The sequence below is a fragment of the Peromyscus leucopus genome, chromosome 2, assembly GCF_004664715.2.
Source record: "Peromyscus leucopus breed LL Stock chromosome 2, UCI_PerLeu_2.1, whole genome shotgun sequence".
NCBI classification, from domain to species: Eukaryota; Metazoa; Chordata; class Mammalia; order Rodentia; family Cricetidae; genus Peromyscus; species Peromyscus leucopus.
The window spans coordinates 81,498,407-81,526,088 of NC_051064.1; the positions used below are offsets into that span (position 1 = coordinate 81,498,407).

Sequence of the window (27,682 nt, forward strand, 5' to 3'; positions counted from 1 at the left end):
CTAAAAGAGATCCAGGCTCATTAATCTATGTGGAAGAGGAGGCAAAAAAAGATTTTAGGAGCCATATTGGATGGATGACTCCAAGAAAATAGTGTCTTCCAGAGACAAAAGGACTGATGAACATATGAACTGACAGAGATTACATTAGCAGGCATGGGATCTACATAGTTTCAAGCCAGATGGGGTCGCAGCAGTGAGAGAACCGGACAAGGGTTCCTACTCTTAACAATGAAGATACTTGTAATCAATATCTATTGGTGAAGGGAAAATCAGTTTTCTACAATTGAGTGTTACTGCATATATGACCCACACTCCAGGGCAGGCCTCTGCCCAGGAGTAGTAACTTAACACAATAGAACTCCATGGCTTTTACACACACACACACAAAGAGAGAGAGGGGAGGGAGGGAGGGAGAGAGGGAGGGAGGGAAGGAGGGAGGGAGGGAGGGAGGGAGGGAGGGAGGGAGGGAGAAGATGAAATTGGGTGGGTAGGGCAATAGGAGTATCTGGAAGTAGTTAAGGGAGGGGAAGATATGATTTAAAAAAATTTAACCAAAAAATATATTTGTTGGTTTGAAAAAAAAGTCCCCCAAGGGGAGTGGCACTATTAGGAGGTTTGGCCTTGGTGGAGGAAGTATGTCATTGTTGGGGCAAACTTTAAGGTCTCTTTTGATCAAGCTTCCCTCAGTGTTACAGTCAATTGACTTCCTGTTGCCTGCAAGCCAAGATGTAGCCAGCATGACATCTGCACAACACCATGTTCTACACCATGATAATGGACTGAACCTCTAGTTCCCTCAATTAAATGTTTTCCTCATAAGAGTTGCTGTAATTATGGTGTCTCTTCACAGCAATAAAAACCTTAACTAATACAATAAGATTAAAAAGACTAAGAAAGGCCAAAAGAAAGAAAGAAAAGGAAAAGAAAAATTATTGCTACATAAACTCATTTTCTTGTGGACATATGGAAAGGAACACAAATACAAATTTGAATTTGACTTAATCTCAAATTTTCCATGGTTATTGAGTTCTTAACATAAAATTAAGGGTCAGAAGGCTCGCTGTCCCTAGCCAACAATGGAAATACACACTTCTTTCCACATATCATTTTTAAAATTCATTTTGGTCCACGTATTTCCATTGGGGTGAAAGTTGAGCTTCACTTAGCTTTCTTCACTGTGCACCTCAGCACTTTAGCAGTGCCAGGTGCTCCACAAAAGGCTTGAAAAATAAGTGTGGAATTAAAGAATCTACTATGTCTTAATAGGATTTGTTTGATCCCACTGTCTACAAAGATTCCCACTGTCAGTCAATTTCTTTATTAGATTTTGGTGAAAATAAAGGATTATTCTACCATGATGGCACACACATAAACACACACAGCGTCTGTGTACCTGAATGAATATGTAGGTTTTTTAATCTGTGTATCTGTGCATATAATTCTGAAAGAAAAGAAATCAAGCTAGAGATGGTAATTTTTCTATCACTGAAGGTAAGAGCCATACCTAGGGTTGCACTTGTGTTCCCTTGAAATTCATTCTTACAGAGTCTCATGAGGAAGCTGGACTTCCCCACGGCAGCATCTCCAGCAAGCACAATCTTGTAAGCCTTCTGAGATATGGGTTTGGAGTTATTGTCCACCATGTCTGTCTAGAAGGAAACAGCCACACAGGTGATGAAGGGAGCCGTTTTTCATGTTAAGTAACATGCCATGAAGAAAAGAATCTCAGATGATACCTACTTGAAGTGAAAGAGCTGAGATGGGTTTTCTGGAGGAACTACCAGTGCTGCCTTCACCAACAGAACCCCGTGGCTTCCAGTGTAAGACAGAGGCCACACTTTCAGAATCAAATGCTTCTTCATCTCTTATATCAGGAACCTATCCAAAAAAAAAAAAAATAACAATTAAAAATCAAGTCTCTCACACATGCATCACACACCAAAGAAAAATAAAACCATACTGAGTCTACTATCAGTGTGATTATTGAACAAACCTCCTCTTAAGGTAAATCTTTGAGAATTCCTCCCTAGGTTGGTAGGGAAAAATCCATTATAATGACCTTAACAGAACAGGTTATATGCTGTTAAGACAGATTCCCATAAAACATGGTCAAGATTTTAGTCAAAGGAAAGCATCAGAATGCCATGGTTTCAAACTTACATCTGTGTCTGATGCATCTCCCCCAAGGCCCTCCTGTGTTCCATGTAAACTCTGAAATCCTCTCTGATGCTTGTAGTCCATCTCAGAGTCACACTCATTGGAGTCTCTCAGAGTAGATAAGCCACTGTCAAAACAACTCTCAGGCAAGCTGTCAACTTCATAATTCATCTTCTGCAGAGGATCACAGAGAGCCAAAGAGTCACAATCCTCATCTGCATATGAAGAATGGAATGACCTTGTGATAAAAGAGGAGACAACTTTACCAAGGAGTTCACAATGCACAAGAGCACAAAGGGACAGTCTGACAACATTGTCACTTGCCAGGAGATACATGATGTTCCTTTGGCATAGGAAAGGAAGTGTAAAGTGCAATCAATTCATTCTGTGCAATAATCTGTGATGACAAAAGTCCTCAAATGTAAAACCTTATACATATAATTCTTTTAAATTGGCTGGTCTATTTCCTGATACAAAGAATGAGTACCCTAGATACAAATACAATCTTACACTAATAACATATCCCTAGAACACAAGATCTTTTTTACTATTGTACAGTTTGACCATATTTGGAATAGTTTGTCTATTTCTAGATTGTAACTCTTTTCTATTTGTTATTCCATTTGTTTGTTTGTTTGTTTTCAAGACAGGGTGTTAGAAAATTTTTCCCTTGGGAAAGAGGAGAGGCAATTAGGCAAAGACTACCCTCATTCAAAGCCCTAATGACAAAACTAAGTTCAATTTTACCAAAGTTTGCCCTGGAAAACCAATGAGTTTATTGTGTATACATACAGGGCATGGGTGAGGGTTTACTGACCAGAATGTGAATGGGCCCAAAACAGCTGCACAGGAGTCTCACCCAGTGTGGAGGATGGCTTCCCCACAGTTGCACAAATAGAGCTCCCTCTCTTAGTCTTCCCAATACATATGTACTCCAGCCTCTCCCCAAGACTTCAAGGCCATGTGCAATTAGGGTAAAACACGTATAACTGGTCACAGGACAATGACAGCAAAGGTGAAGGTCCAATGACCCTCTCTATCCCCTCCTTCTATGAGGAAAAGTCAACAGTCAATAGCCCAAGCCTCAAGATTTTTTTGCAAGCAATCAGAGTTTTTATATTACCATATAAAAGAAAAGCACCCTGTTAACTTCATATATCATTAACCATCAGGAAGGAAGATCTATATAGGCCACCGTGGTTTCTAGATGTGTTCAGAATGAAGAGCAGACAAAGCTGTCTTTGCCTCACTGTGGTCCTGATGATGTGATAAAGACACTGTCTCTTAAAACGTACTATAGAGGAACTCTTATTCCAGTACCAGAGCCTCATCTGTGGCATCGTTCTTTCAAGAATAAATCATGAGATTTCTGAAGTAATTTTGTTTTTTTATGCTTTTTCCTCTACATCTTGCTGAGAACTGCTCTTAACTATTATAGTCCAGAAAAAGCATCAAATCTGCACATTTTAAAAAATATGTATTTCAGTAATAGCATATTTCAACTACTTACAAATAAGTAAGCCACATTTTATAAAATTAATAAATCAACAAACAAAAACCGGGACCATGTTTTTACACAGGCAGTCTATAGTGAGGGGCTTTCCCAATGGAAACAAGAGCATCAGCTATCACTAGGTGTGGTGGAGCACTACTGTTGTGTAGTGAGGGACTGTCCCAGTGGTAGCATCACACCAAGTTTGGTGGAGCACTATTGATCATGATCAACTTGAAATCTGAGCAGCTATTGCATAACTTTCCCAATATTGAACCTGATGACAATCCCCAAAAAGGAGAGAATGAAGAGCATCATCAGGAGGGGGATCAGATCATCATCCATGCTTGAATGAGACTCTCCAGTGACACTGTTGTTTGGGGTCCTCCTGTTCCTATAAGTAAGCCCTCTAAATTTACTGGTTTATCAAACTGGACTAGTATGGAACTGTAGCGTTTCCTTGATGTCCACATATCCCCAAGAAAAATTCAGGCAATATCTGGATAATAAGAACATACTTATTTATACTGAAAGTACACCCCCTACATACAAAAAGGGACAAACCTGAGTTAGAAAGCTTCAAACACACAGGAAACTTTAATGTATCCTTTTTCCTTTTTTTGAACACTTTGACATAACACAAACTTAACTTTTAGCTACCAATGTTGGACATGAACATCCATGTGTGAGCACACGCGCACACACACACACACACACACACACACACACACACACACACACACGCATGCACAAATAATCACTGTTTATTATTTGATCTTTTAAGAGTCAAGTTAAATTCTAATTATTGCAACTTCAATTCTAATTTTTGATATATCTTGGTGGATGTTTTGATATTTAGTAACTGACAAACCTAGTCACATTTTCTACTTTTTTAAAATATTAAACACTGACGGTGACAAAAGGCTCAAAACAATCACCATCCATAATGCAACAAACTAGGACATGATTAAGGATGAGAATGGTGAATGTACACACAATAAATCAAAGCACATTGAGAAAATAACTGCCCTCTATGAAATATGTTTACTGTTTCTTCTTTTTTGAACTTATTAACATTAATGTTAGATCATAATAAATATAAATTATTACTTAAATATATTTCCTTATTTTAATTCAGCTCGAAGATAATTTGTCTTTCAACCTCAAAGTACAACTCAGATAATAACAGAAGCAGGTGCTACATACCTGTCATAGGCCAATGGTTGAGAAGAATGGTGATTAAATTTAGGACTGCTTCTAGAAATTGTATTTCCCGGTGATGTGTTATTTATACGCTGTAATACACAAATACTTGTTTAGTATGCAGACATTTTCTTTACCACAGATATATGTGTTTATGCAAACCCATGCAATTTAACTCCCAAAATAACTCCAAATAAAAAGTCTATGACTCCCACATGAGCAAATGTAAACATGAAAACATCATTTGGAAAGTTTCAGCAAAGATAGCAGACATAGTTTCTCTTCCTGATCAGTCTTTTCTCTTACACAGCTCTAATGCACATTCCACAAGAGTCTGCTAGCTCCTCAGATTTGCCAGGACCCCACAACATCTTATTTGTCTCTTCTGGAAGCATAATTTTGTTGAGTAACTATTCTGCATCCTAATATGGTTCTAGACTCTCCTGCCTAAAGCTGCGTCACAAAAATGCCATAAGAGGCTTCATTGCAAATGCAATCTGAGGAAACTTGTTTCCTACCAGAGGGTTTTAAATCCAAAACCCAAGGCCTTCATTCTTGCAAGAATCTGCTATAGGGAAGATAAACTAGCTGCCTCTTCTTTACTGGAAACAGTTTTTTTTTTTATTTTATCTTTATGATCACAAGATTTCCCACTGTTTCTTCTATTTTGCTTTCCTTCTAACTAGCTCTAATATTATTAAACCCTCCAAGGCTAAAATCACATGTTCAGCAACTTTCTCTAGTCTCTTAGAATATATAATTTAAGAGTTTGGTTAACATCATTGCATTTATTTCTACAAATGGGCAAAACATTTTTAATTTAAAAAAATTTTACTTTATGTTAAGAGTGTCTCATCATAAGATCAATGTAAAGTTATTCTAAAATATCACATGGTTTTCCTATGCCAAAACATTTGATCATGAGAAAGAACAGACTATCTTGTAAGATGACATCACATACCAAGGATCTGTTGAGCTTGCTGTAAGTGTTTTCCAGTGCACTCCTGAGGCCATCATTACTGTCATGCAGCTTCCGGTTAGCTGTTCTGTATAGGAAAGAAGTTGACAAACAGACATGGGAAGTACTAGGGGATCAATGCTCCCACTCTCTTTTCAGGCAGTGACATTCACAATGTACAGATATGTCACACATTTTGTAAACTTCTATTTCCCTTTGAATCCCAGAAACAGATACAAAATGCAATAACTAAATTGATTAGCTCTCTTTCCTGAAGGCCTGGGAGAATTTAAAGAATAAATTTGCTGGGTTATGGCACTTGCTCTTACCTTAGATAATTCCTGTGCCAATAGGCTTAATGCAAGTCTCTGTTCTCCCAGTTCACACAACTCAGCCCCAAGCACTGCTGCATCATGCTATAGCATGCTGGCTATTCCTGCATCTCATTCTCTTTACACCCTGATGGTATTTCAGTATCAAGCATACACTTAGTTACTGATCTCAGACTGACTGGGGTATAAATACAAACTTAAGTAATTACTTCATGGGATATCATGAAAGTCATTTAATATCTGCTTCTCTTGGCTAAAAAAAAAAAAAAATGAGGATCACAGAGTCCCTGTCTCATAAACTATCTAATTTTCCTGTTTATAGCCACTTCATCCTTCATATCAAGCCCTGTTATCACTCCCACCATGAGCACTTTATTGACCTTCCATAGCTCTCCATGGGTAGAATGCACTTTTCCTCTGTCATACCTCTCATTTGGTGATATCTGTCACATTCGTTTCTATGAGTAACCAGCTTCTGTCTTCCTCTTTACTAGATGCATAAGCAGAGAGATTTTTCTCTGCTTCTCACTATTCTATCCTCAGTTCCAGGGGTTCCTCACTCATGAAAGCTGTTAACTTTCATACAGAGAAATCTACTGTATGAGTTAACAAAGTGAATGAATTAATAAGACTATATAAAAAGCGACTTCTGCACTTTACACCATAGAGAGTTAATGAACATTAAAAACTGGAAACATTTGCCCAGGCCATTTAGTAAACTGAAAACCAAAGAATATACTGTGTAAGTGAAACAAATGAGGGAATATCAAGATTTCTTGAGAAAGATCCTCAGAAGATGGAATTACTACAACTTAGTTGTAAAGTTGATAGGATAGAATTTCTTAGGAAATCTTTTTTCAAGAAACAAAGAAAAGAAAACTAAAAAAAAAATGTATATCTGCAGTCAGCATAACAAAGTGAGAAAGAATGACTAAATACTATCTGATGGTCCCATTCATGTGAGGATGTGGGGAGCTCTCCAGATATGCAGTAGAGAGCAAAGAAGGTGAAGACTGAATTCCTCACAGAGGCATAATACAGATAGATGGTTGACATACACTTTTCTGACATGGAGGGACCTTGAGAACTAGACTGCGTTGGAGTAATTTAGTTAGAGGCAGATGAGTCAGGAAGTGAAGTGGACATGCCAAATGTACTGCAGTGAGAACAAACAGTGACCTGAACCCTGGACATGGCAGATTGTTAATAAAACATGTGCCATGTGTAACACAAACATTAGCTAAAATGCAATGAGCATTTCATATGAGAACTTACTGGAGGATTTCAATTTGCCTCTCAAGACTACTGCGATCTTCTGTGTACTCTCGGATGATTTCCAGATCCCTGCAAAATTGTATGTAAGGTTTCAGTGAGGAGAGATTAAACAGCAGGTATGAGCATGAGGCACAGCAAATCTCAGCACTAGCTTCCAATCCGTAAAGCTACCACGCCTCATCTGTAAAAACCTGTCCTTTGATGCTAAGGTAAAACCCAATTGCATATAGAAATCTAAGTTCCTAAGTCAAAAATTCTGGGCCCTTTCAGCATGTCTGTAAACTTACCAGCTTTTAGTGTGTTTTTAAATGTGTTTCCTATTCAAACCATTTTTTGTCCAACATTCTGATCATTTCTTCCCAAGCCAGTCTTTCTTCTCTATTACATTGTTTCTCTGACTTTCCTCTTACCTATAACAACTGTAAGACTTTTTTTCCATCTGTGATGTGGAGATAATAAAGGTTCCTACAAGATAGGATAGTCTGTAGATGAAGGCATAAACACTAATAATGTGCTAAGGATGTTCTTGGTTGATGGCAATGTTAGTTGCATCAGTAAATATTACTGCCACTGGGTTCTCTTGTCCTTGGTCCAACATAAGCTGACCTTTGATCTAGTATTCACCTCCTGTGTTTCCTTAACACAGGCTGAAACAAAGCAGTTTCCCAGCCCTGCTGCTGCTAATGGTATTACTGCTGGCCCTCAGTGCATGCTGCTTAACTTTTTGTCTTGGCTTTCCCAACTGAACTTGAAAGTTTTAAAGGGCAGCATATATGTTACTTTTATTTTATATATGCTGAACTCACAATCCAGAAAGAATATATCCAGTAAAAGTTGTACAGTTTAATACTACAAAGCTTTAATTCTGATTGAAGTTCGAAAATAAATAAAACCATTTCCCCTAAATGCCCAAATTTACTCTCTGTATATGTATACATCTGTATCTCTCACACAGAATGCCTGACTCTGATTATGAGAGGTTCTAAGTTATTAACACCAATACCTGTAACCAAATGCACTGAATAATTAATAACTCTCATCCTTATGTTTTACACCAGCTTTCCTATTTGAAAAGCACTTTTAACAGAAGATTGTATTTACACAGTATTTTCTTCCCACGGCCCCCTAAACCAAACATTTTAAGTCCTGCACTATTCTAAGAGGCAAATAATCAAATAGTTACTCTTTTAAAAAGATTAAGCATGTATACACACACATACACATATGCACATACACACAAACACACACACACACACACAGAAATTTGTCATTAAATGTACCATAATTAGAAATATATATAGATATATATAATTTTTCCCAAAGTTAATGAATGACTATCTATTATGAATAGTTTCCTACCGTTCAGAATTCAGACTCTGGTCGGCAAAATCACTTTTCAAAGCATCTAGTTCACTCTGAAGGAAGGCTACATTTGTCTGGGCTTCCAAAAGGTCTTTCTTGAGTTTTTGATTTTCCTAAAGAAAATGAACCACGAGGGACATTAGACTCAGGGTTTCTTGCTTCTAGAAAAATGAAGCAGTATGTAGTATAACCCCATACAAATAAAGGTCCTGCCTTTCTTCAGTTTTTTAAATCTTCCTGTTCAAAGAACCACTTATATACTCAAATATTGTACATTATAAAAGTTTAAAATGGTTTTTCATTTTGTACCTGACATCTGTCCCAAATTATAATAAACAAGGTCTGGTAATAATGCCCTCATATTATTAGAAAATTAATCAAGATGAAATACATAAACACCTTCCCAAAATTAGTTACACTGGTTGCCTTTAATAACAAATACTATCATTAATTTGTTTAAAAATGTAATTATTAATAGACAGGTATAGTTATTAAATTTTACATTTTTCTTTAAAAGAGAAATCACTGGACACTTGTGGTTCAAATAGTTGACTGTGTACAGAGATGGTCTATTTCCCCTTCCCAGAAAACCTCATGAACATGAAATTACATTGGAAACAAACCACTTACAGTTAAAGAAATGGAAGAGGGGATCATGAATAGCCAAATGACTTAACACATTTCTAGAAATGGGAGACTAGATGATGGATGCCACCCCAAAGAAGAATTGGGAAAGACAATGGGTAATGTGCAAATATAATAATGGGATTAGACTAGGCCCTCTGCATAAGGGAGACAGTTGTATAGCTTGATCTGCTTAAGGGGCCCCCTGGCAGTGGCATCAGGATCCATCGCTGGTGCATGAACTGGCTTTTTGGAACCCACTACCTATGGTGGGACACCTTGTACAACCTTGATGCAGGGGGAGGGGCTTGTACCTGCCTCAATTGAATGTACCAGGCTCTGTGGACTCCCATTGGGAGACCTTTCCTTGTTGCAGGAGGGAATGGGGGGTGGGTTTGGGGGAGGTGGGAGGGGCAGGAGGAGGGAGGAGAAGGGGATCTGTGATTGGTATGTAAAATGAATTTTAAAAATGCCTTAATTAAAAAAAAGAGTGTACCCCCCACCACAAAGCTTTTCCCCAAGTTTCCAGGTGTAGAAGTGGCACAGAACCTTTTAAGAAGAAAAGCCAAGTAGGTGTTCCTTACGTCAGTTGGGGTACTGTCCATGGAAGTGATTTTGGGAGGTCAGTTGCTGCTCCCTGTTTACCCTTCTGGTTCCATACTCCAGCTGTCTACTAAGAGGTCCACAGTGAAGCTAAGCTGACACTGTCCCATGCTCTTGAATCCCTACAACTCTGAAATAAATAAAACCTTTTCCTTATAAAGGAAGCCTGCCTCCAGTATCTAATCACGCTAATAAAGTGCACCAAAGCAGCATTCTAAAAACAAATGCTTAGGAGGTCCTGCAGAAGAAAACAAAAGAGGCCAAGTGGCCATATCAAGGTAGAATGGAAAGTGGAGCTAGGGGACTAGCAAGGTGGCTCGGGAGTAAAGGATACTTGTTGCTCTTCCAGAGGATCTGCATTCTATTCGCAGAACCCACATGGTGACTCACAATCATCAGTAACTCCAGTTCCAGGGCATCCAATGCCCTCTCTTGGCCTTTATGAGCACCAGGAACACATATGGTGCAGAGACATACATCCAGGAAAAATATCCATATACAGAAAGTAAAAATAAATACTTTAAAAGGAGAGGGCAGGGAAAATAAAATGAACTGTGCATGGTAGCACTTGTCTTTAATTCCAACACTGAGGAGGTGGAGACAGGTGGATCTCTGTGAGTTTGAGGCCAATCTGATCTACATAGTGTTTCTACTCACTTAGTCATTTAGACAAACTTTCAAGGAAATGTGTGTGTGTGTGTGTGTGTGTGTCTGTCTGTCTGTCTGTCTGTCTGTCTGTCTGTCTCTCTGTCTGTCTGTTTCTCTGTCTGTCTGTCTCCAATAACATATCAAAGGTATAGTGACCAGCACTGGTCTATCATAGTTTAGTAACAAATGCCACATTCAAAAATAAAGAATGATGTTAAGAATTTAAATTTTTTAAACTTTAACAATATACAATATTTGAATCAATAATTGGTTCTTTGAACAAGAATATTTGAAGAACAGGGAAAGTTAAGAGTGTGAGAGTTATGTACTGCTTCATTTTTCCTAGAAATAAGAAACACTGAGTGTAATTCATTTAAGGAAATATTATGTTATAATGAAGTAAAAAAATTCAGGACCACAGCCTAGGAGTAAGTCCACCCACAATAGACTCTGCCTTCCCATATCAATCACCAATTAAGAAAATGTCTGATAGGCTTGCCTATAGGCATAGATAGATAGATAGATAGATATATATATATATATATATATATATATGTATATCAAGATTAAAACAATCCAATAAAAAGTGTCATTTCATGACCTCCAAAACCAATATTTTCAAGGGAAAATAAAGAACTTTACAGTAATGGTGACATAACAAAGATGGTTGAGTATTTTTGTACCACCTAGTTCTATAAGAACTTGACACAAGTTGCAGTTATTGGATCTGGCTATAGGCAAGCCTGGCAGACATTTTCTTAATTGGTGATTGATGTAGGAGAGCACAGCCCATTGTGGGTGGGCTTACTCCTGGCCTGTAGTCCTGGGCTCTATTAAAAAAGAAAGAAAAAGAAAGAAAGAAAGAAAGAAAGAAAGAAAGAAAGAAAGAAAGAAAGAAAGAAAGAAAGAAAGAAAGAAAGAAAGAAAGAAAGCAGGCTGAGGAACACAGAGAAAACAAACTCATTAGCAGCACTCCCCCATGCCCTCTGCATCAGATCCTGACTCCACATTCCTACCCTGCTTGATTTTTTGCCCTCACTGCTTTTGATAAACTGTTATACAAAACAATTATGTGAAATAAACCCTTACCAAGTCATTTTTGGTCATGGTATTTCATCATAGTAATAATAACCCTAACTAAGAATCCTTTAAAACAAGATACCAGGAACAGAATCAGAGAATCCAAGAAAGCAAGCAACTCTTCATAAAAGTCATTATCCAAATTGTGGTAATATATTGTGTTCCCCCAATATATTGTGCATCCTAATAAACTTATCTGTGGTCAGAGGACAGAACAGCCACTAGATAGACATAGAGGCCAGAAAATGGTGGCACACACACACCTTTAATCCTAGCATTCTGGAGGCAGAGATCCATCTGCATCTCTGTGAGTTCAAAGCCAAACTGAAAACAGCAAGGCATGGTGACACATGCCTTTAATCCCAGGAAGTGATGGCAGGAAGCAGAAAGGTATATAAGCCATGAAGACCAGGAACTAGAGCCTGGTTAAGCTTTTAAGCTTTTAGCAGCAGTTCAGCTGAGATCCATTTGGATGAGGACACAGAGGCTTCCAGTTTGAGGAAACGAGATCAACTGAGGAATTGGTGAGGTGAGGTTAGCTGTGGCTGGTTCCTTTCTCTGATCTTCCAGCATTCACCCCAATACCTGGCTCCAGGTTTGTTTTTATTAATAAGACCTTTTAAGATTCATGCTACACCAAATAAAGGCAACTACAATGCAGCAACATCAGGAACAGCTGAGACTGTGAGCCTAGGAAAAGTCTCTCCTAAGTAGGATAATGATAACTAACTAGATAGAAAGCTATGCAATCCCAGCTCAAGAGTCAGAGTAAGCAAAACACTTTTAATATTTGAGAGTAATATAAAATAAAGCCAAAGCAGAGGTAAATGTTACTGATTTTTGCAACAAAGAAAACGAACAGAAACAGAAACATACAGAAAAGTCCTAAAGAAAAGCTGAAGGCAGGGGAAATCACATGTACAAAAGCAGGGATACTTCTAAAGGCATGGAGTTAACCAAAGTAAGATAGCATTCAACACTGTGTGCACATTACTTTAAATAAATTAACTTAAAAAAAAAAACTACTCATAAGTGGTATTTAATTGAGAGAAAACCCCTCTTATAATATAGTTACTCAAATAGATTTTTCTGTAATTATACTATGTTTCTCTTAAAACTTTTATTCTAGAATCACAGAAACAACAAATAGCATGCATATGTACATGTTGTCTGTGTTAGTTCATTTTCTGTCAATTTGATACAAGTTAGTCATTTGGTGATAGGTAATCTCAACTGAGAAAACACTTCCATCAGACTGGAGTAGAGGAAAATGTGTTGGGCATTTTCTTAATTAATGATAGATGTGGATGGGCCCACAGTGCATGGTGACATCCCTGGGCAGGTGGTCCTAAGGATGTAAGAAAGCAAGCTATGGGCATAAAGCAGTAAGCAGTGTTCTGCCTTGGTTTTTGCTTCTCTTCCTACCCTGGCTTCCCCTGATCATGGACTGTTGCTTGAGAGCTGTCAGATGGAATACACTTTCCTCCCCAAGTTGCTTTTGGTCACGGTGCTTTATCATACTTAGAGAAAAATAACAAAGACACTATCTAAAAGGAAATGAATTTCTTCCAGTGAAGGGTGATTCTTACCATTGTTAAATCATAAATTTGTTTCTTTAATGCTGTCACATCTTGCTTTTGACTTATGTGTCTTGACTGTTCTTCAAGCTGAAAGAGCAAACAAAAGATAGGTATTTGGAAACTCATTTAGAAGCATTTTGGTGAAGATTAAAGATATTCTTGAATATTAATGTGGGAACTTTAGCAGTTTTCAATTTTTAATATCTTATGGTTTTATAAATCCCTAAATGACAAAATCTATAATATTCAAGATTTTTTAAATAATACAAACAATTGGAGAGGGACTTTTATTATTAAATGTATTTTCTTTAAAGCACTGCAAAAGTCATTTTGGAAACCACTCCATAATAAAACAACCCAATCCTTGCTTTCCTTATTTGCTAAAAGAATATGGGCATTCTCTTTCATCCTGTATGCTTAACACTTTGTTTTACTTTGTAATAGTCTTACCTCCCGTTAGAGTGTGCAATTTTTTTTTTATTGTTGATTGAGATAGTCTCATATCATACATGCTGGCCTCAATTTTGCTTATCTACTGAGGCTGGTTTTGAACTCCTGACAATCCTACCTTTCAAGTGCTAGACATATAGATGAGTACTAGAAACAAAGGTGTTTATTACCACAATCTTGGGCTTTTAACTCTGCATTTGGCTCTGTGTTTTTCCTTTAATAAGACCTGTTAAGATTCCTGCTACAACAATCAGCTATAAATTAAAAAAAAATTAAGAGTGTTAATGTCAGACTCTCCTGTTTTCTTCATAGTGAACTTTAAAAATGCTTACAATAATAAATGAAATCACTAATATCTAAGCACGTAAGTATGACGTGAAGCTAGACATGCACAGAGAGAGAATAAACTATAAATGTGTAAACATGAGGTCTGCTTCCTGGCTGATACATTCATACCAGAATTCAAGAATATCTAAAATAAAAATAACTTTCCCATGAGTCAGCTGTGGTGGTATACAACTGTGAACCCAGAATTGGAAGGAACAGGCAGGAAGAGCATAAGTTTAGAGCCAGCCTAGGATACACAATGAATTCAAGGCCAACCTGAGAAATAGATCAAGACTACGTCTCAAAAAGAAATGTCAAAAAAGGGGGGCCCAAAGTACCACATTTTCTTAGCACTGCAAACAAAAACAGAAAGACTTGACTACAAAAAAGTAACTTCCCAGATCTGTGAGGTTTTGTTTGCAGGTGTCCTCAAACAGAGGCCTTCTGCACTAGCCAAAAGATTTACCAGATTTCATCATGCTCATGTGCTTTACCTATGAGCATTACCCATCTTGCCAGAAGCTATCATGTGACAAGACTTCCATGTGACTAACTGTGACTGACAGATGCATGTTAACTGGGTTTGTTGTCTGGTGAAGACTGTCTCATTTTCCAGGCATTGCCTTCTGCTAGATTGCTTTCTTTTCATATACCCTTTGTGTTGACTCTCCTCCAGAGCAGGCGGCAGATCTGGATCCAGCCTTCTACATGTGTTTATCTAGTTTACTTAGCACCACTTGCTAAGAAAGGCTGTTGATTCTCCAATATTAGCACCTGTATGAGAATCAGATGGTTGTAGCTTTGTGGATCTATTTCCAGGTACTTTAGTCCATTGATCTGTGTATCCTTCAATATGCCACTTCTGTGTTGTTTTCTATTATGGTGCCTGTAGTATAATTTGAACTTAAAATTTGTTATCATAATATATCTAATAAAAAGAGGGATGCATTATGACATCACAGAAGAAAATTATGAAGGAAAAAAACCTAAGACTCTCAGAATAACTGTCAAAAATAATGGCAGTCATAATACTCTTTAAAGTATTTTCTTTATAATTTGAGAGCACTTAACATTCTCTCTGATAAATATTTTTACTGTTCTATACAGCAAACATACTACCAGGTGGGCAAGAAGTCTAAAAGGAAAGAAACACAGATTCTACCAGCTATATAATTTTGAGAAGGCCATTCATCCTATCTGGAAATTAGTCCTCATTTAATATGATCCTCAAAAGTGAATTCATATTTAGCATTCCAAATTCTGTGAATGATCTTAATAAATTATAGTCAATAAAATACCAATTACTACAGTTAGTCAGGATAATTCATTATTAAAACTATGTTTTAAATGAGAAGTTAAGGATTGAAAATATTAAGAAAATACTTCTATGTGTTATACGGAAAAAATGGTATAATTTCAGTGAGGACTCAGGTCAGGCCTCATCATCCTCACTTATGATCTCTCACTGTTAGGACCTCATCATATGTTATATCAGGTAACAATTTCCATATCTATCCTTGCAATGTAAAGAGCTGGGAACTCATAAAAATAAATGAAGACAATGACTAGAAGAGTCCATGGATAAGCTGATTCATAATTCTGGAATCTATTCATAGTATGATGGTCTAGTTATTATTTAAAACAACTACATATAAGATAATCATGGTTTAATTGCTTTATAGAGAACTCCTAGGTGATTCTCAGCCACTGCAGAGACTGAGATGATCATGGGTTACAATGGCAAGTTAACTGTAACTTAACTTTTCTTAACTGCTAGTGATGCTTATGTTAAGGGCAGTCTCACCTGGGGTGCCACATGTTACCTGGGAAATATGGCTCCCCTGTTGAGGGTCTTAGTCTCAATAACAAACAAATTAAATAAGAGACTCAAAAGAAAACAAAAGGACAATTTTACTATAATTTAAAGGAAAAATCTTAGACAGGTAAGCCTTAATTTTTGCAGCTGCTCAGGGGAGAACGGTGTTTAAAAGGAAGGCATGTCCTTTGGGGTAAGACTGGTATATTCAGCAATGGAGGTCAGCCACAATGCAGACAAGTGCCACATGGCAAAAATGTGGTAGGGAGGCATTGAGAGAAAGAGTAAGAAGGTCTTAGACTGCGTTGGGAAAAGCATGCCTAGAACAGACATGGAAGAAAACAAAAGTTATGCTTTCTTGAGTAATTAAGAAAAGCTGGCAGAGAAAAGGAAGCTCCATGGATGCCACTCAGTAAGCACTGGACAGAAGGCAGTTTCTGGGAAGGATAACTCCATTATCTTATATTAAACGGTTAATCAGTCCTCCCATCTCTTTAGCATGGCATTAGGTGAATCCACCTTCCTGAAGGGTGATCCCTTAAACCAGGAGACTCCCTCCCTGGCCCAACTGGATTATTTTATTTTTTATTTATTTATTTATTTATTTATTTATTTATTTATTTATTTATTTTGGTTTTTCGAGACAGAGTTTCTCTGTGTAGCTTTGCGCTGGATTAATTCTTAATGTTTTGGGTAGCACAGAATGGTAGGTTTCTATACAAGTTAAGTTAAATAGATTGTATGCTCTTGACCAGAAGGAAATGGCTTTCCCTTAATGGACCTCTAATGCTACTAAAGTATTTAATTTTTAGTTCTGTTTACTTAAGCTATCCCCACTACTTGTGGAAACAACCACATATAAGATGTGAGCTTAATTCTGAGACAGATCCATCTTATAGTGACAGGTGAGAGTTTATTTCTGCATATGGGGATGTGAATTTGATAGCATGATGTCAATAACACTACAAGCATCTGCACCACTGAAGCTGGTAAGGGCTACAGAACTCCCTGTCCGACGGCCACACTCCAGAGTCACTCACTAACATGTAGAAGCATATCTGAGAGTACAAAGGATCTGTTCATTGGAACCAAGAGGGAGAATACCAGTAATCAAACATACTTCCGCTCATGTTTCCACAATTCTTTTTCTTCTCAATGATTAGGTGATTGTTAGACCCGGAACCTTCTACTTAAAAGACAATTTTTATTTCACTTAATATTTACTAAATATCTGCTATGCACATTGTAGTAAGCTAAGAACACAGGGATACCTGACATAGACAGACAATGTTTCAATAAGGAACACACTTTCCTCTGGATGCAAGGGATTCCCTCAAAGCACTTGGTGAATGAAAAGTAAAGAAGTGGGTTTGATGAACTGTTCAAGGATAAGGCATTTTATTATTCCCATGTTATAAGTCAGATGGTCCAAGATCTAGAAGAACTTTGGGGAGGGGGCTTTAAAAATCAGAGTCTCCCAAGGAGTTAAACTAACTCAGTAATGTCGTTCTTTCTTCTGCTTCAACATAATTCTAAATGTTTTTCATTTTCAATGTCTTAGACACAGTGAGATACTAAAGCTATTTCCAGAATGTACATACCTTTTTTAACTTTTTAATGGTCACCTGTAGGTCTCCCACTTCTGTTTCATACTGACGTCTGAGGTCACTGAGGGCTTCCTCTGCTTTGCGTTTTTCCTAGAGGGAAAATGAAAGACATCATTTAGGTAATTTCTGTCTCTTAAATGGCCTTCAAATTCTCATAGACATGAAGTATTTCATTTTTTGTTTTTTTTTTTTTTTTTTTTTTTTTTGGGGGGGTTGTTTGTTTGTTTGTTTGTTTTTTCGAGACAGGGTTTCTCTATGTAGCTTTGCGCCTTTCCTGGAACTCACTTGGTAGCCCAGGCCTCGAACTCACAAAGATCCACCTGCCTCTGCCTCCCGAGTACTGGGATTAAAGGTGTGCGCCACCACCACCCGGCGACATGAAGTATTTCATATCAAGCTAAGCTGACAAAAATGCTCCTAAACAGAAAGGGTGACGTTTGATGGCAGAAGGACACCAGGATGTTTTAGGTGTGCAGGAGTGCTGGACTTGAGACCTACAAAAAACGGGAGAACTACAGAACGTCAAGATTCGCACATCAGGATGATGTGCAGTCTCTAAGACTGTAACACCGTGATAATACCACAACATACCAGTGAATCAGTTAACCATTGCTCTCAAAAGATATAGCACAGCTATGGGATCCAGTGAACACATACATCCTATGATGGCTCAGTACTCAGGAAGGCACAACCAGTGACCTGTTGTCCTATCCTTTTCATTTTACCTGAATTCAAATCACATCATCATAAATGTCTATGCAGCAACTGTGATAGGCTGGGAGAGTTCCTTAACAGGGGTATAGTCCGAGAAATGTTCTTAGGTGGTTTTGTCCTTGAGTCAACATGATGAAATGCAATAATACCAAGAAAGGTGGCTACAACATCCCCAGGCATTAATGATGGGAGTGGAGAAACCGTTACAGAGCACATGACTGTAAGTTGCACACTTTGATGTGTCCCATTGAGTTTCCCTGTAGATGACAGTGACAAAAAGGCACACCAGAGGGCGCAGGGACTGCTATGCAGACATCTCTACCGAGGTAGGAGGAATGGGTTTGGGTAGAAGACTGGAAACTTTCCAAGCTGCTGGCTACATGCTGAAATACAGAGTCTGAAAAAATTGAGTAACATATAAGGGATCTACAAAAGACAATAAAGACCCCATGACGGTCTTTTGGAACAGGACTTTGATATTACAGATCCATTAGCTCTCTTTCTCTGTCCCAAAAGCCACTGAGTCCCCTTGCAGTTTGTCCCTTATGACAAAGACAGGCAAGCACCTGCAGGAACAGGAGGAAAGCAAACCAAGTCACTCATTTCCCCACCCAGAGTGGACTTGCAAGACAAAGCTGATTAGCTGTGCTGTGACCTTGCAGCCCCTCCCCCTTGAAGCTGCAAGACAAGTTTATGGTCAGGCCAGGTCAGGCTAGATCACAGCTTGGTGGGAATAAAAGAACAAATCCAAGGCTCTAGTGACAACAAAGCACTATTTAATAATATACAATTCTGCAGAAAGAGACACTAACATAAAGGAAAGACAAAAATAGCTAGTGTGCTGATTTGGCTCAATACAGTGATTTTTTTTTCTTTTTTTTTTCTTTTATTTTACAATACTATTCAGTTCTACATAACAGCCACAGATTCCCTTGTTCTCCCTCTTCCTGCCCCCCTCCCCTTCCTCCCAGTCCACCCCCAATTCCCACCACCTCCAGATCAAGGCCACCCCCGAGGACTGAGATCGACCTGATAGACTCAGTCCAGGAATACAGTGATTTTTTTTTTTTTAAGTCTCCAGATGATGTGAAATTCCTGTCCTCTTCTTACATAGGCTGACTTGCCCCCTTATCAAATTCACCATCTTAATTGGTTTAATGCACAAAGCCTTTTCTGATGAATAATTTGGAGCTTGAAACTGCCCTTTTCTGATCTTAGACTCAGTCACTTATCAGATTATGTGTAACTTCGCAACTCTTAAAGAGTTTTGATATGAACAGGTGCCACTGGACAGCTAGGGGTGACAGGATCCATCTCCTCCTACTTATCTATAACTCTGTTGAACTCTAAGTGATCCCCATACTTAAAATGAACAATGGCAATTTATTTCTTTCAAGTCGCTTTTCTCCCTTTTACTCTTATTGGTCCTATTTTCAGATTGTTTTAATTATTTTTATTGCTATTGTTAACTCATTCTCCATGGTAGTTAATCCTTGAGGGATGTTTATGATTGTCTTACCAGGAGCTGTGCTCTTGCTAATCAAGGCATAACATCTTCCACAAAGTCTGACACGAACATCTCCTTCTTGGTTAGTGTCATTAAGTCAATTCTCCCAAGCCATTCAGTTAAAGATATTCCTTTAAGATCATCCCTGGCATACTCAATAAATCCTTGTTAATTAAAACAAATGGTCATTTCAGTCAACATTCTTGTCTACTGCTGACCATTAGAACATATCCAATTCAAACCCTGTACTATTTGGTTTTTAGCATTACTTTGGAACTCCCCTGGTAACTCCTATAGAGTCAACATAGACATCAAATAATCCAGGTATTGGGGCTGGAGAAATGGCTGAGCAGTTCAGGGTACTAGCTGCTTTTGCAGAGGACCTGAATTTGGTTCCTGCCACGCACATGGCAGATTACAACTATTTGTATCTCCAGTTCCAGGGATCTCGTGCTCTTTTCTGGCTTCCATGGGCACCAGGCATGCACACAGTACAAAAAAAAATACATGCAAGCAAGACATTTATACACACAAAATAAAGATAAGTAAATGTTTTTAAACCTCTTTGCACTGGAATTGGCTTCACTCAGCAAAGGTGAATTGAATGCCAACGTTAAGGGTAAAGAACTACTGAACCGACATGCATATCCTAAGGAAGTCAGGTGGTGACTTGAGTAAAGGTTCACCTGTATACAGCACCACCAAAAGTCAGCTCAGGAGACAATGAGGGTCCCTTTGTTGCTTCAGACATCCAGGATATTGGTATAGACTCAAAAAACAAAGTGTCAGAAGAAGACACATTCAAAAACTGAAAAACTATATATATAACAATACCTAAGGAAAAATGTTCACTATCCTTAGAAACTAGCAAAATGCAATTCAGAACAACTCTGAGATTTCATTAGACCCAAATCATAATGGCTAAGATAAGTACAACTACCAACAAACAATAAATGCTGGAGCAGATGTAAAGAAAACAGAGCCCTCATTCATTGTTATTGGGACTGCAAACAGTATAGCCTATATGGAAATCAGTACAGAAAATTAACAAAAAACTAAAATAATTCTACACATAGCCCATTCCATTCTTTAGCATATGCCCAAAGGACTTGACCCCACAGATACTTGCTTAGCTATGTGCACTGATGCTCTAGTCACAATAGATAGGAAAAAGAAACAACCTAAATATCCTTCAACTGAGGAATCAATAAGGAGTGAAAATGTGATTCATATACAGGATGGAATACTACTCAACTGTAATAAAAGATGAAATCTGCAGGTAAGTGGATGGAAGTAGAAAAGATTATATTGAGTGAGGTAACCCAGACACACAAAAAAGTGCATGTTCTCTCTCATGTGTCATTCCGAGATCCAAATATTCAGATGTGAGTATTTAGCCTGAAATAATCACAGAAACTAGGAAAGGAAAAATGTACCAAAAGGGCAGGAGTTGGCACTGGAGAGGAGAATAGCAATCTACAAGTGACATAAATGGAAAATGGGAAAAATGGTGAAGGCTTTAATTGAAGAAGAGAAAGAAAGTCAATACAGCAGGAAAGAGGGAGGCAAAATAACGCTACAACTTTTGGAGGGAAAACATAAGAATCATTAGCCTTTATTTATCAAAAAGGACATATAATACATATAGATGCATATGTATACATATAAACCTTAAATCTTCAATATGTCACTTGGGCTTACAATGTTCTCCACAAGAGCCATGAATTAACAAAATCCTCAATACCAGGAATGAAAAACCCTCTTTCAAGTTAGGGGAGTCCAAAAGACTCCAAAATCAACATGGGCTACTGTGTTGCCCTTGGTTGCCTCCTAGAGTTTTATGTAAGTTCTTACTACTGAAGATGCCATACACTTTGTATAGGCCTATAACCCAAAAATGTTTTTTCCCTGGGGAATAACATTTTTTGGTAGGTTACTATTTTATTTTTTTATTATTAAAAAAATTTTCTATTCACTTTACATACCAACCACAGATCCACCCTCCTTCCCTATTCCCACCCCACCCCCAGCCTTCCCCCACAACCCATGCTCCATCCCCAAATTTTCAAAGTCAAGGTCTCCCTTGGGGAGTCAGAAGAGCCTGGCACACTCAGCTGAGGCAGGTCTAAGCCCCTGCCCCCTGCACCAAGGCTGTGCAAGGTGTCACACCCTAGGCACTGGGCTCCATAAAGCCTGCCCATGCACCAGGGACAGATCCCGATCCCCCTGCCTGGGCCCCCCCCCCAAACATTTCAAGCTAAATGACTGTCTCCCATATCCAGAGGGCCTAGTCTTGTCCTGTGGGGGCTCCACAGCTATTAGACCACAGTTCATGGGTTTCCAATAGTGTGACTGGTCATCTCTGCACATTTTCCTATCATGATCTTGACATCTCCTGCCCACAGAATCCCTCCTCTCTCTCATCAACTGGATTCCTGGAGCTCAGTCTGGTGCCCAGCTGTGGATCTCTGCATCTGCTTCCATCAGTCACTGGATGAAGGCTCTGTGATGACAGTTAGGGTATTCACTAGTCCGGTCACCAGAGTAGACCAGTCCAGGCACCCTCTCGACCATTGCCAGTAGTCTAAGCTGGGGTCATCCTTGTGGATTCCTGAGAACTTCCCCAGCACTCTGCCTCTTCCTATTCCCATGATGTCTTCATTTCTCATGGTATCTCTTTGCTTGCTCTCCCACTCTGTCCCTATTCCAGCTTGACCCTCCCATTTCCTTATGTTCTCATCCCCCATTCTTTGCTCTCCATTTCTCCCCCACTCCCAGTTTGCTCATGTAGATCTCATCTATTTCTCCTTCACTGGGCTATCTATGTGTCCCTCTTAGGGTGCAATCCCCATCAAAATCCCAACACAATTCTTCACAGTCCTGAAAAAAACAATACTCAACTTCATATGGAAAAACAAAAAACCCAGGATAGCTAAAACAATCCTGTACAATAAAACAACCTCTGGAGGCATCACAATCACTGATCTCAGGCTCTACTATAGAGCTATAATAATAAAAACAGCTTGGTACTGGCATAAAAACCGACACATGGACCAATGGAATCAAATTGAAGACCCTGACATTAATCCACACACCTATGAACATCTGATTTTCGACAAAGAAGCCAAAACTGTACCATGGAAAAAAGAAAGCATCTTCAGCAAATGGTGCTGGCATAACTGGATGTCAACATGAAGAAGACTGCAAATAGATTCATATGTGTCACCATGCACATAACTTAAGTCCAAGTGGATCAAAGACCTCAACTATCAAGTTCAGTGTAACTGGATTTATGAAGGGAATAACTTTCATAATACCAGATATTGCTATACAAGCTGCCAAGGAAGAGATGCAACCAAAGTCCTACTCAACTGTAAGCTTATATACCAAAAACATGACCACCATGGCATGATATCGTTAAGGGTACAATTGTGGCACAAATATGTTGGTGGTAACCAACAGCTGTCTAATTGTACTTATGGGCCACTCAACAGCAGGAAAATCATGTTTCCTACTGGAGACTTATCCAACTACCCAGGGCTAGTGAGGTCATGGACCTTAGATAAGAACCTTTTTACCACTTTACTAAACCAGCATTCTAAATACTCATCCTAATAGCCAAAAATAAGTGTAGCTACTGCCTCCCCTCACACCTTAACCCCACTTCCCCACATCAAAGAAGCACCTCTTTGCAGCTGAAGACCAGTGTGGAAAACCATAACTGGTCAAAATACAGAGAACAATCGATTGTGAAGTGCCCAGTCACAACGGATACCCATAAAGCACAACTCATGGGATCTGCTGTGGGATGTCTGATGTGGGATATCTTTCTGTATAGTCTGAATATATGTTGCTCTGATTGGTTGATAAATAAAGCTGTTTGGCCAATGATGAGGCAGAATAATGTTAGGCAGTACATTCAAACTGGAGACAGCTCTGTGTGTTTACTTGGGACCAAGGAGACATGGGTGGTAGAGATTGATTCCAACCAGTGTCCGGTTAGGACCAGAGAAACTTCCAGCTACAGGGATCATCCCAAAAGAGGGAAACGAAATATTGTAAAAACTAGAAGAATGGGAAATCTGCTGAGAGTGTATATCTCCTAGAAAGACAGAGAAGCTACAACCATGATATTGCAACACCATCATGACCTGAACAAAACTGGAACAAGGACAACACCAATAAGCATGCTAAGATCGAAGGGAGACACACACACAAAAAAAAATCTCTAGACAAAAAACAACTAAGGAATGATAAAGGAGAGAATTAGTCTTCCTTGGGAATGAGACCTTTAACTGCTATCTAATACCAAGCAGTCAGCCCAGAAACCTCTATACATACAAGAAGTATACATATGAGCAACACTAAGCAGACTCAGCATGTTGTATTTATATATTAATGCACATACATGTAACAGTAACAATTAAAGAAGAATTTGAGAGGAAATGATGGTTGGGGACATGTTAGGAGTTTGACAGAGAAAAAAAGAAAGGGGTATATGATGTAATTATATTTTAAACTTCTTTTAAAATAATAAAATTATTGATGTTTAATGCAGAAAATCTCAGAAAACACTGAAGTACATTAAGGAAAAAATTAATCAATGATAGACATTAAGAATTGCTGTTCACTATCTTTTCATATTTCCTTAATAAAAATGATGTCATTGACCAAAAAAGGCCAAAATATAAAAAGCAAAATCCCCCACTTGCAGTAACCAGACCCCAGTTGCTAGAAACCTAACCCAACAGCTTTGTGATTTTTTTTATAAAAAAAAAATAATGCCTAACTCCTAATGGTCCCTAGGCCTTACCATAAACTATCAGTCCCAGGAATGATAAATGGTATGATAAAATACTGCCTAACTGGACAGTGAACTGAGCTGCTTACCTCCTATGTATCCAAACATGAACCCATAAAAATGGTCAATTCTGCTCTGATAAATATAGCAGATCATTCCCAGCACCACAAAACTAAATAATTATCTCTCAATGAGCTGTAATTATGCATCCACAGACACATATATAATAAAATTTAGCAAACAGAATTCATCATTACAGATGGAATATAATATATCATAGACAGTAAAACAAGAAAACGTTATCCAGAAGAGAAGTAAAATTGTCTTTATTCATGCTAGGTGACAGTGGTGCATGCCTTTAATCCCAGCACTCATGAGACAGAGCCAGGCAGATCTCTGAGTTTGAAGCCAGCCTGGTCTACAGAGCAAAATCCAGGACAGGCACCAAAACTACACAGAGAACCCTGTCTCAAAAAACAAAACAAAAAAATTGTCTTTATTCATAGATTTTGCTATTATCAACCCCAAAAAAACTGCTAGAATACATCAGAAGTTACTGAATATACATTTTATGTGTGTGTGTATTTCCAGTACAATATTCAATATATATATTTTTCAATATATATAATTTTCAATACCATCAAAATAGAACTATTAGAAGCAAATCATATATAGTATCTGCACACTGAAGACTATTAAACACTTCTGAGAAAGGAGAACTAGATAATGGTTCATTTATAGATTAGAGTACTCAGTACTGTTACAATGTCAGTGCCCTACCTTAACCTACAAATGAATGGGTAGTCAAACTCTCAGCAGAATGTTGTTTTAGATTTGCTTTAAATATCAATATGTTGATTCTATGGAAAAATTAAACAGGCAAAGCAACTCTGTAAAGGAATGAAATCAAGGACTGAAACCACTGGACTTCAAGACTCACTATGAAACAACAGCTGTGGACACAGTGCATCACTGACCCAGGGACAGAGCAGAGCCAAGACAAAAGAGGAAGCTTACACAAACACAATCAGCTGGCTTTGGCAAAGCACAAGTGTGTTCAGCACAAAACAGACAAACCACTGCTGCTTTCAACCATACTAGAATAAGTAGATTTAAACACATACAAATGAACACTGATCAGACTGTGGAAGGTGCTATAAACACTACCAGAGTCAAAAAATCATCATCAGTCTTACTCAGATGCGAACTCTGTGAGCTATAATAACAATTGGCCCAGCAAGAATTTGGGTAGCACAAACTGGGCAAACATGGGATTAAAAGAAAATGGGAATAACATGCAGTAGAGCAGGTAGAGAAAGGCCAATAGATCTGGGAGGAGCTGAGGAGTGGTGAATATAATCAAAGTACATTGTATGAAATTCTCAAAGAATTAATAAAAATAAAATTAATAAAAATACTTTTAAAGAGATAGGACAATAAAGATACTCAAAGGGAACTATGTGTGTGTAAGATAAATTATCTGAAAGGAAACAAAGAAGGCACAGAAAAAGATAGTAACAGCCATGGTTGTGCCTATCAAAGGCAACGCTTCTCAGTACTTTACATACGTCACCATGACTAATCTTCCTTGAGGCTGGCAGGTGGCAGGGCAAAGACTCACAGGAGAGATTACTCTACTAGTACCACCTGGCCTTGGTAAGGGCCAAGTCAGGACATAGACTTATGTCTGCTTGATGCCAGCACTGGGGACTACACTTTTATTGCCTCTCAACACAAAAGTAGAATTTTACATCCTAATATTACCTACTCAAAGAAAATATGTATATTTTCTGCTTTCAGCAAACATCAACTGCCCAAACATATTTTATACTGAAAAACACACCTCTCCTGAGAAAATCACTAAAGATATCATGTAACTTTCCACTTAAGAATCCCAGTAACAATAAGATTCCATCACAAAACACCACAGTTAGGAGACAGAATTTCAAATTAACTGCAATTGAAATTTGAAGTCTGGTAGTGAGAACAACATACACATAGATGTTCAGACATCTCACCAAATCTGACTCCAGTCCTCCACTCCATGCCATGCATTTCAAAGAGACCTCTGCCCTTGCATGTAAGCTGACTCCTCTCCCACTCACATGAGCATTATTAGTACTGGAGAGGTATGTCCTCGGCGTACTTGATTACAATCTCTGTATCTCTTTAACTTGAGGCCACAAAACCCTTCTGGTTATAAAAATCCTTTCTCTGCTCAAAATCTAGAAGGTTGCCATTTTGATATAGGGTACTAAGTAGTAAAGCCTACTGTCCCCAAGCTTTGTCACCAAGAGAAGTACCCAGAGCTCCACAATGAAAGGTGCTCCCTAAAGATCTGCCAAATGAATAAATGGCCAACCCACAAACTCACATCTTTCCGGGTCTCATTTTCTACTGCATGAATCCTCTGATCCATTTCCTCTTCCAGCTCACTCAGTTGAATGGCTGCCTTGTCTTGAGCTCTGAAATTCAAAAGGTTCATTGTATACTTAGATTGAAAATTGTAAAAAGAAACTCAAAACTCATCAGCTTCAGGCTTCACATTGTATAGATAAGGTTAGTATTCTACATGATGTGTCCCAGTCCTTCTATGTGATAAACTAAGGTTGCCAACATGACTATTTGGGTGTAAAATGACATTAAACAACTGAAATAGATTAAATATTAGGCTGAGATAAACAATAGCTAAAGACAGCAAATTTCTGGGAGACTGTCAGCAAATGTGAACATCGTATTGCCATAACTGAGTGACAAAACTGGACAAATGAAAACTTTATGGCAATAGACTATTAGATATAATTTTAAAATTCCATTATCTAAACTTCACAATCATATAGGCGATAGTTAAAGGCAGAAGGATCAATTACAGCAACTGTTTCTAATCAGTCTCTTACAGTTCCAGAGATTAAAATTATCTGCTAGGAAAAATCTTGTACTCTACCCAAGATATCGAGTACTGGAACTCATGACCCCAAAGGGTGCATCTTTATCACTCTTTTGAAGACTCAGGGCTGAGACCTGGAAAGAACAGGAAATCTGCTGGCAAGGTCTTTACCTAGCTTGGCTTCAGAGTCTGCCTACCTCTGTTTTGGTCAAGTTTCCTTTGGTGAAGTTTCCTGTTTGGGTCAAATGGCTGGGGAGAA

At 38.3% G+C, this 27,682-nt stretch overlaps 1 protein-coding gene across 1 annotated transcript in view; it reads right to left on the reverse strand.

Moving 5' to 3' along the window:
* Nucleotides 1–27,682, reverse strand: part of Rasef (RAS and EF-hand domain containing) — a 73,234-nt gene that overhangs the window by 24,360 nt on the left and 21,192 nt on the right. The window contains 10 exon segments of the mRNA XM_028873946.2: nucleotides 1,505–1,649; nucleotides 1,741–1,878; nucleotides 2,161–2,395; nucleotides 4,856–4,944; nucleotides 5,814–5,898; nucleotides 7,418–7,486; nucleotides 8,777–8,892; nucleotides 13,324–13,401; nucleotides 17,509–17,604; nucleotides 26,911–27,001. Coding sequence (XP_028729779.1) covers nucleotides 1,505–1,649; nucleotides 1,741–1,878; nucleotides 2,161–2,395; nucleotides 4,856–4,944; nucleotides 5,814–5,898; nucleotides 7,418–7,486; nucleotides 8,777–8,892; nucleotides 13,324–13,401; nucleotides 17,509–17,604; nucleotides 26,911–27,001 — 1,142 coding nt within the window.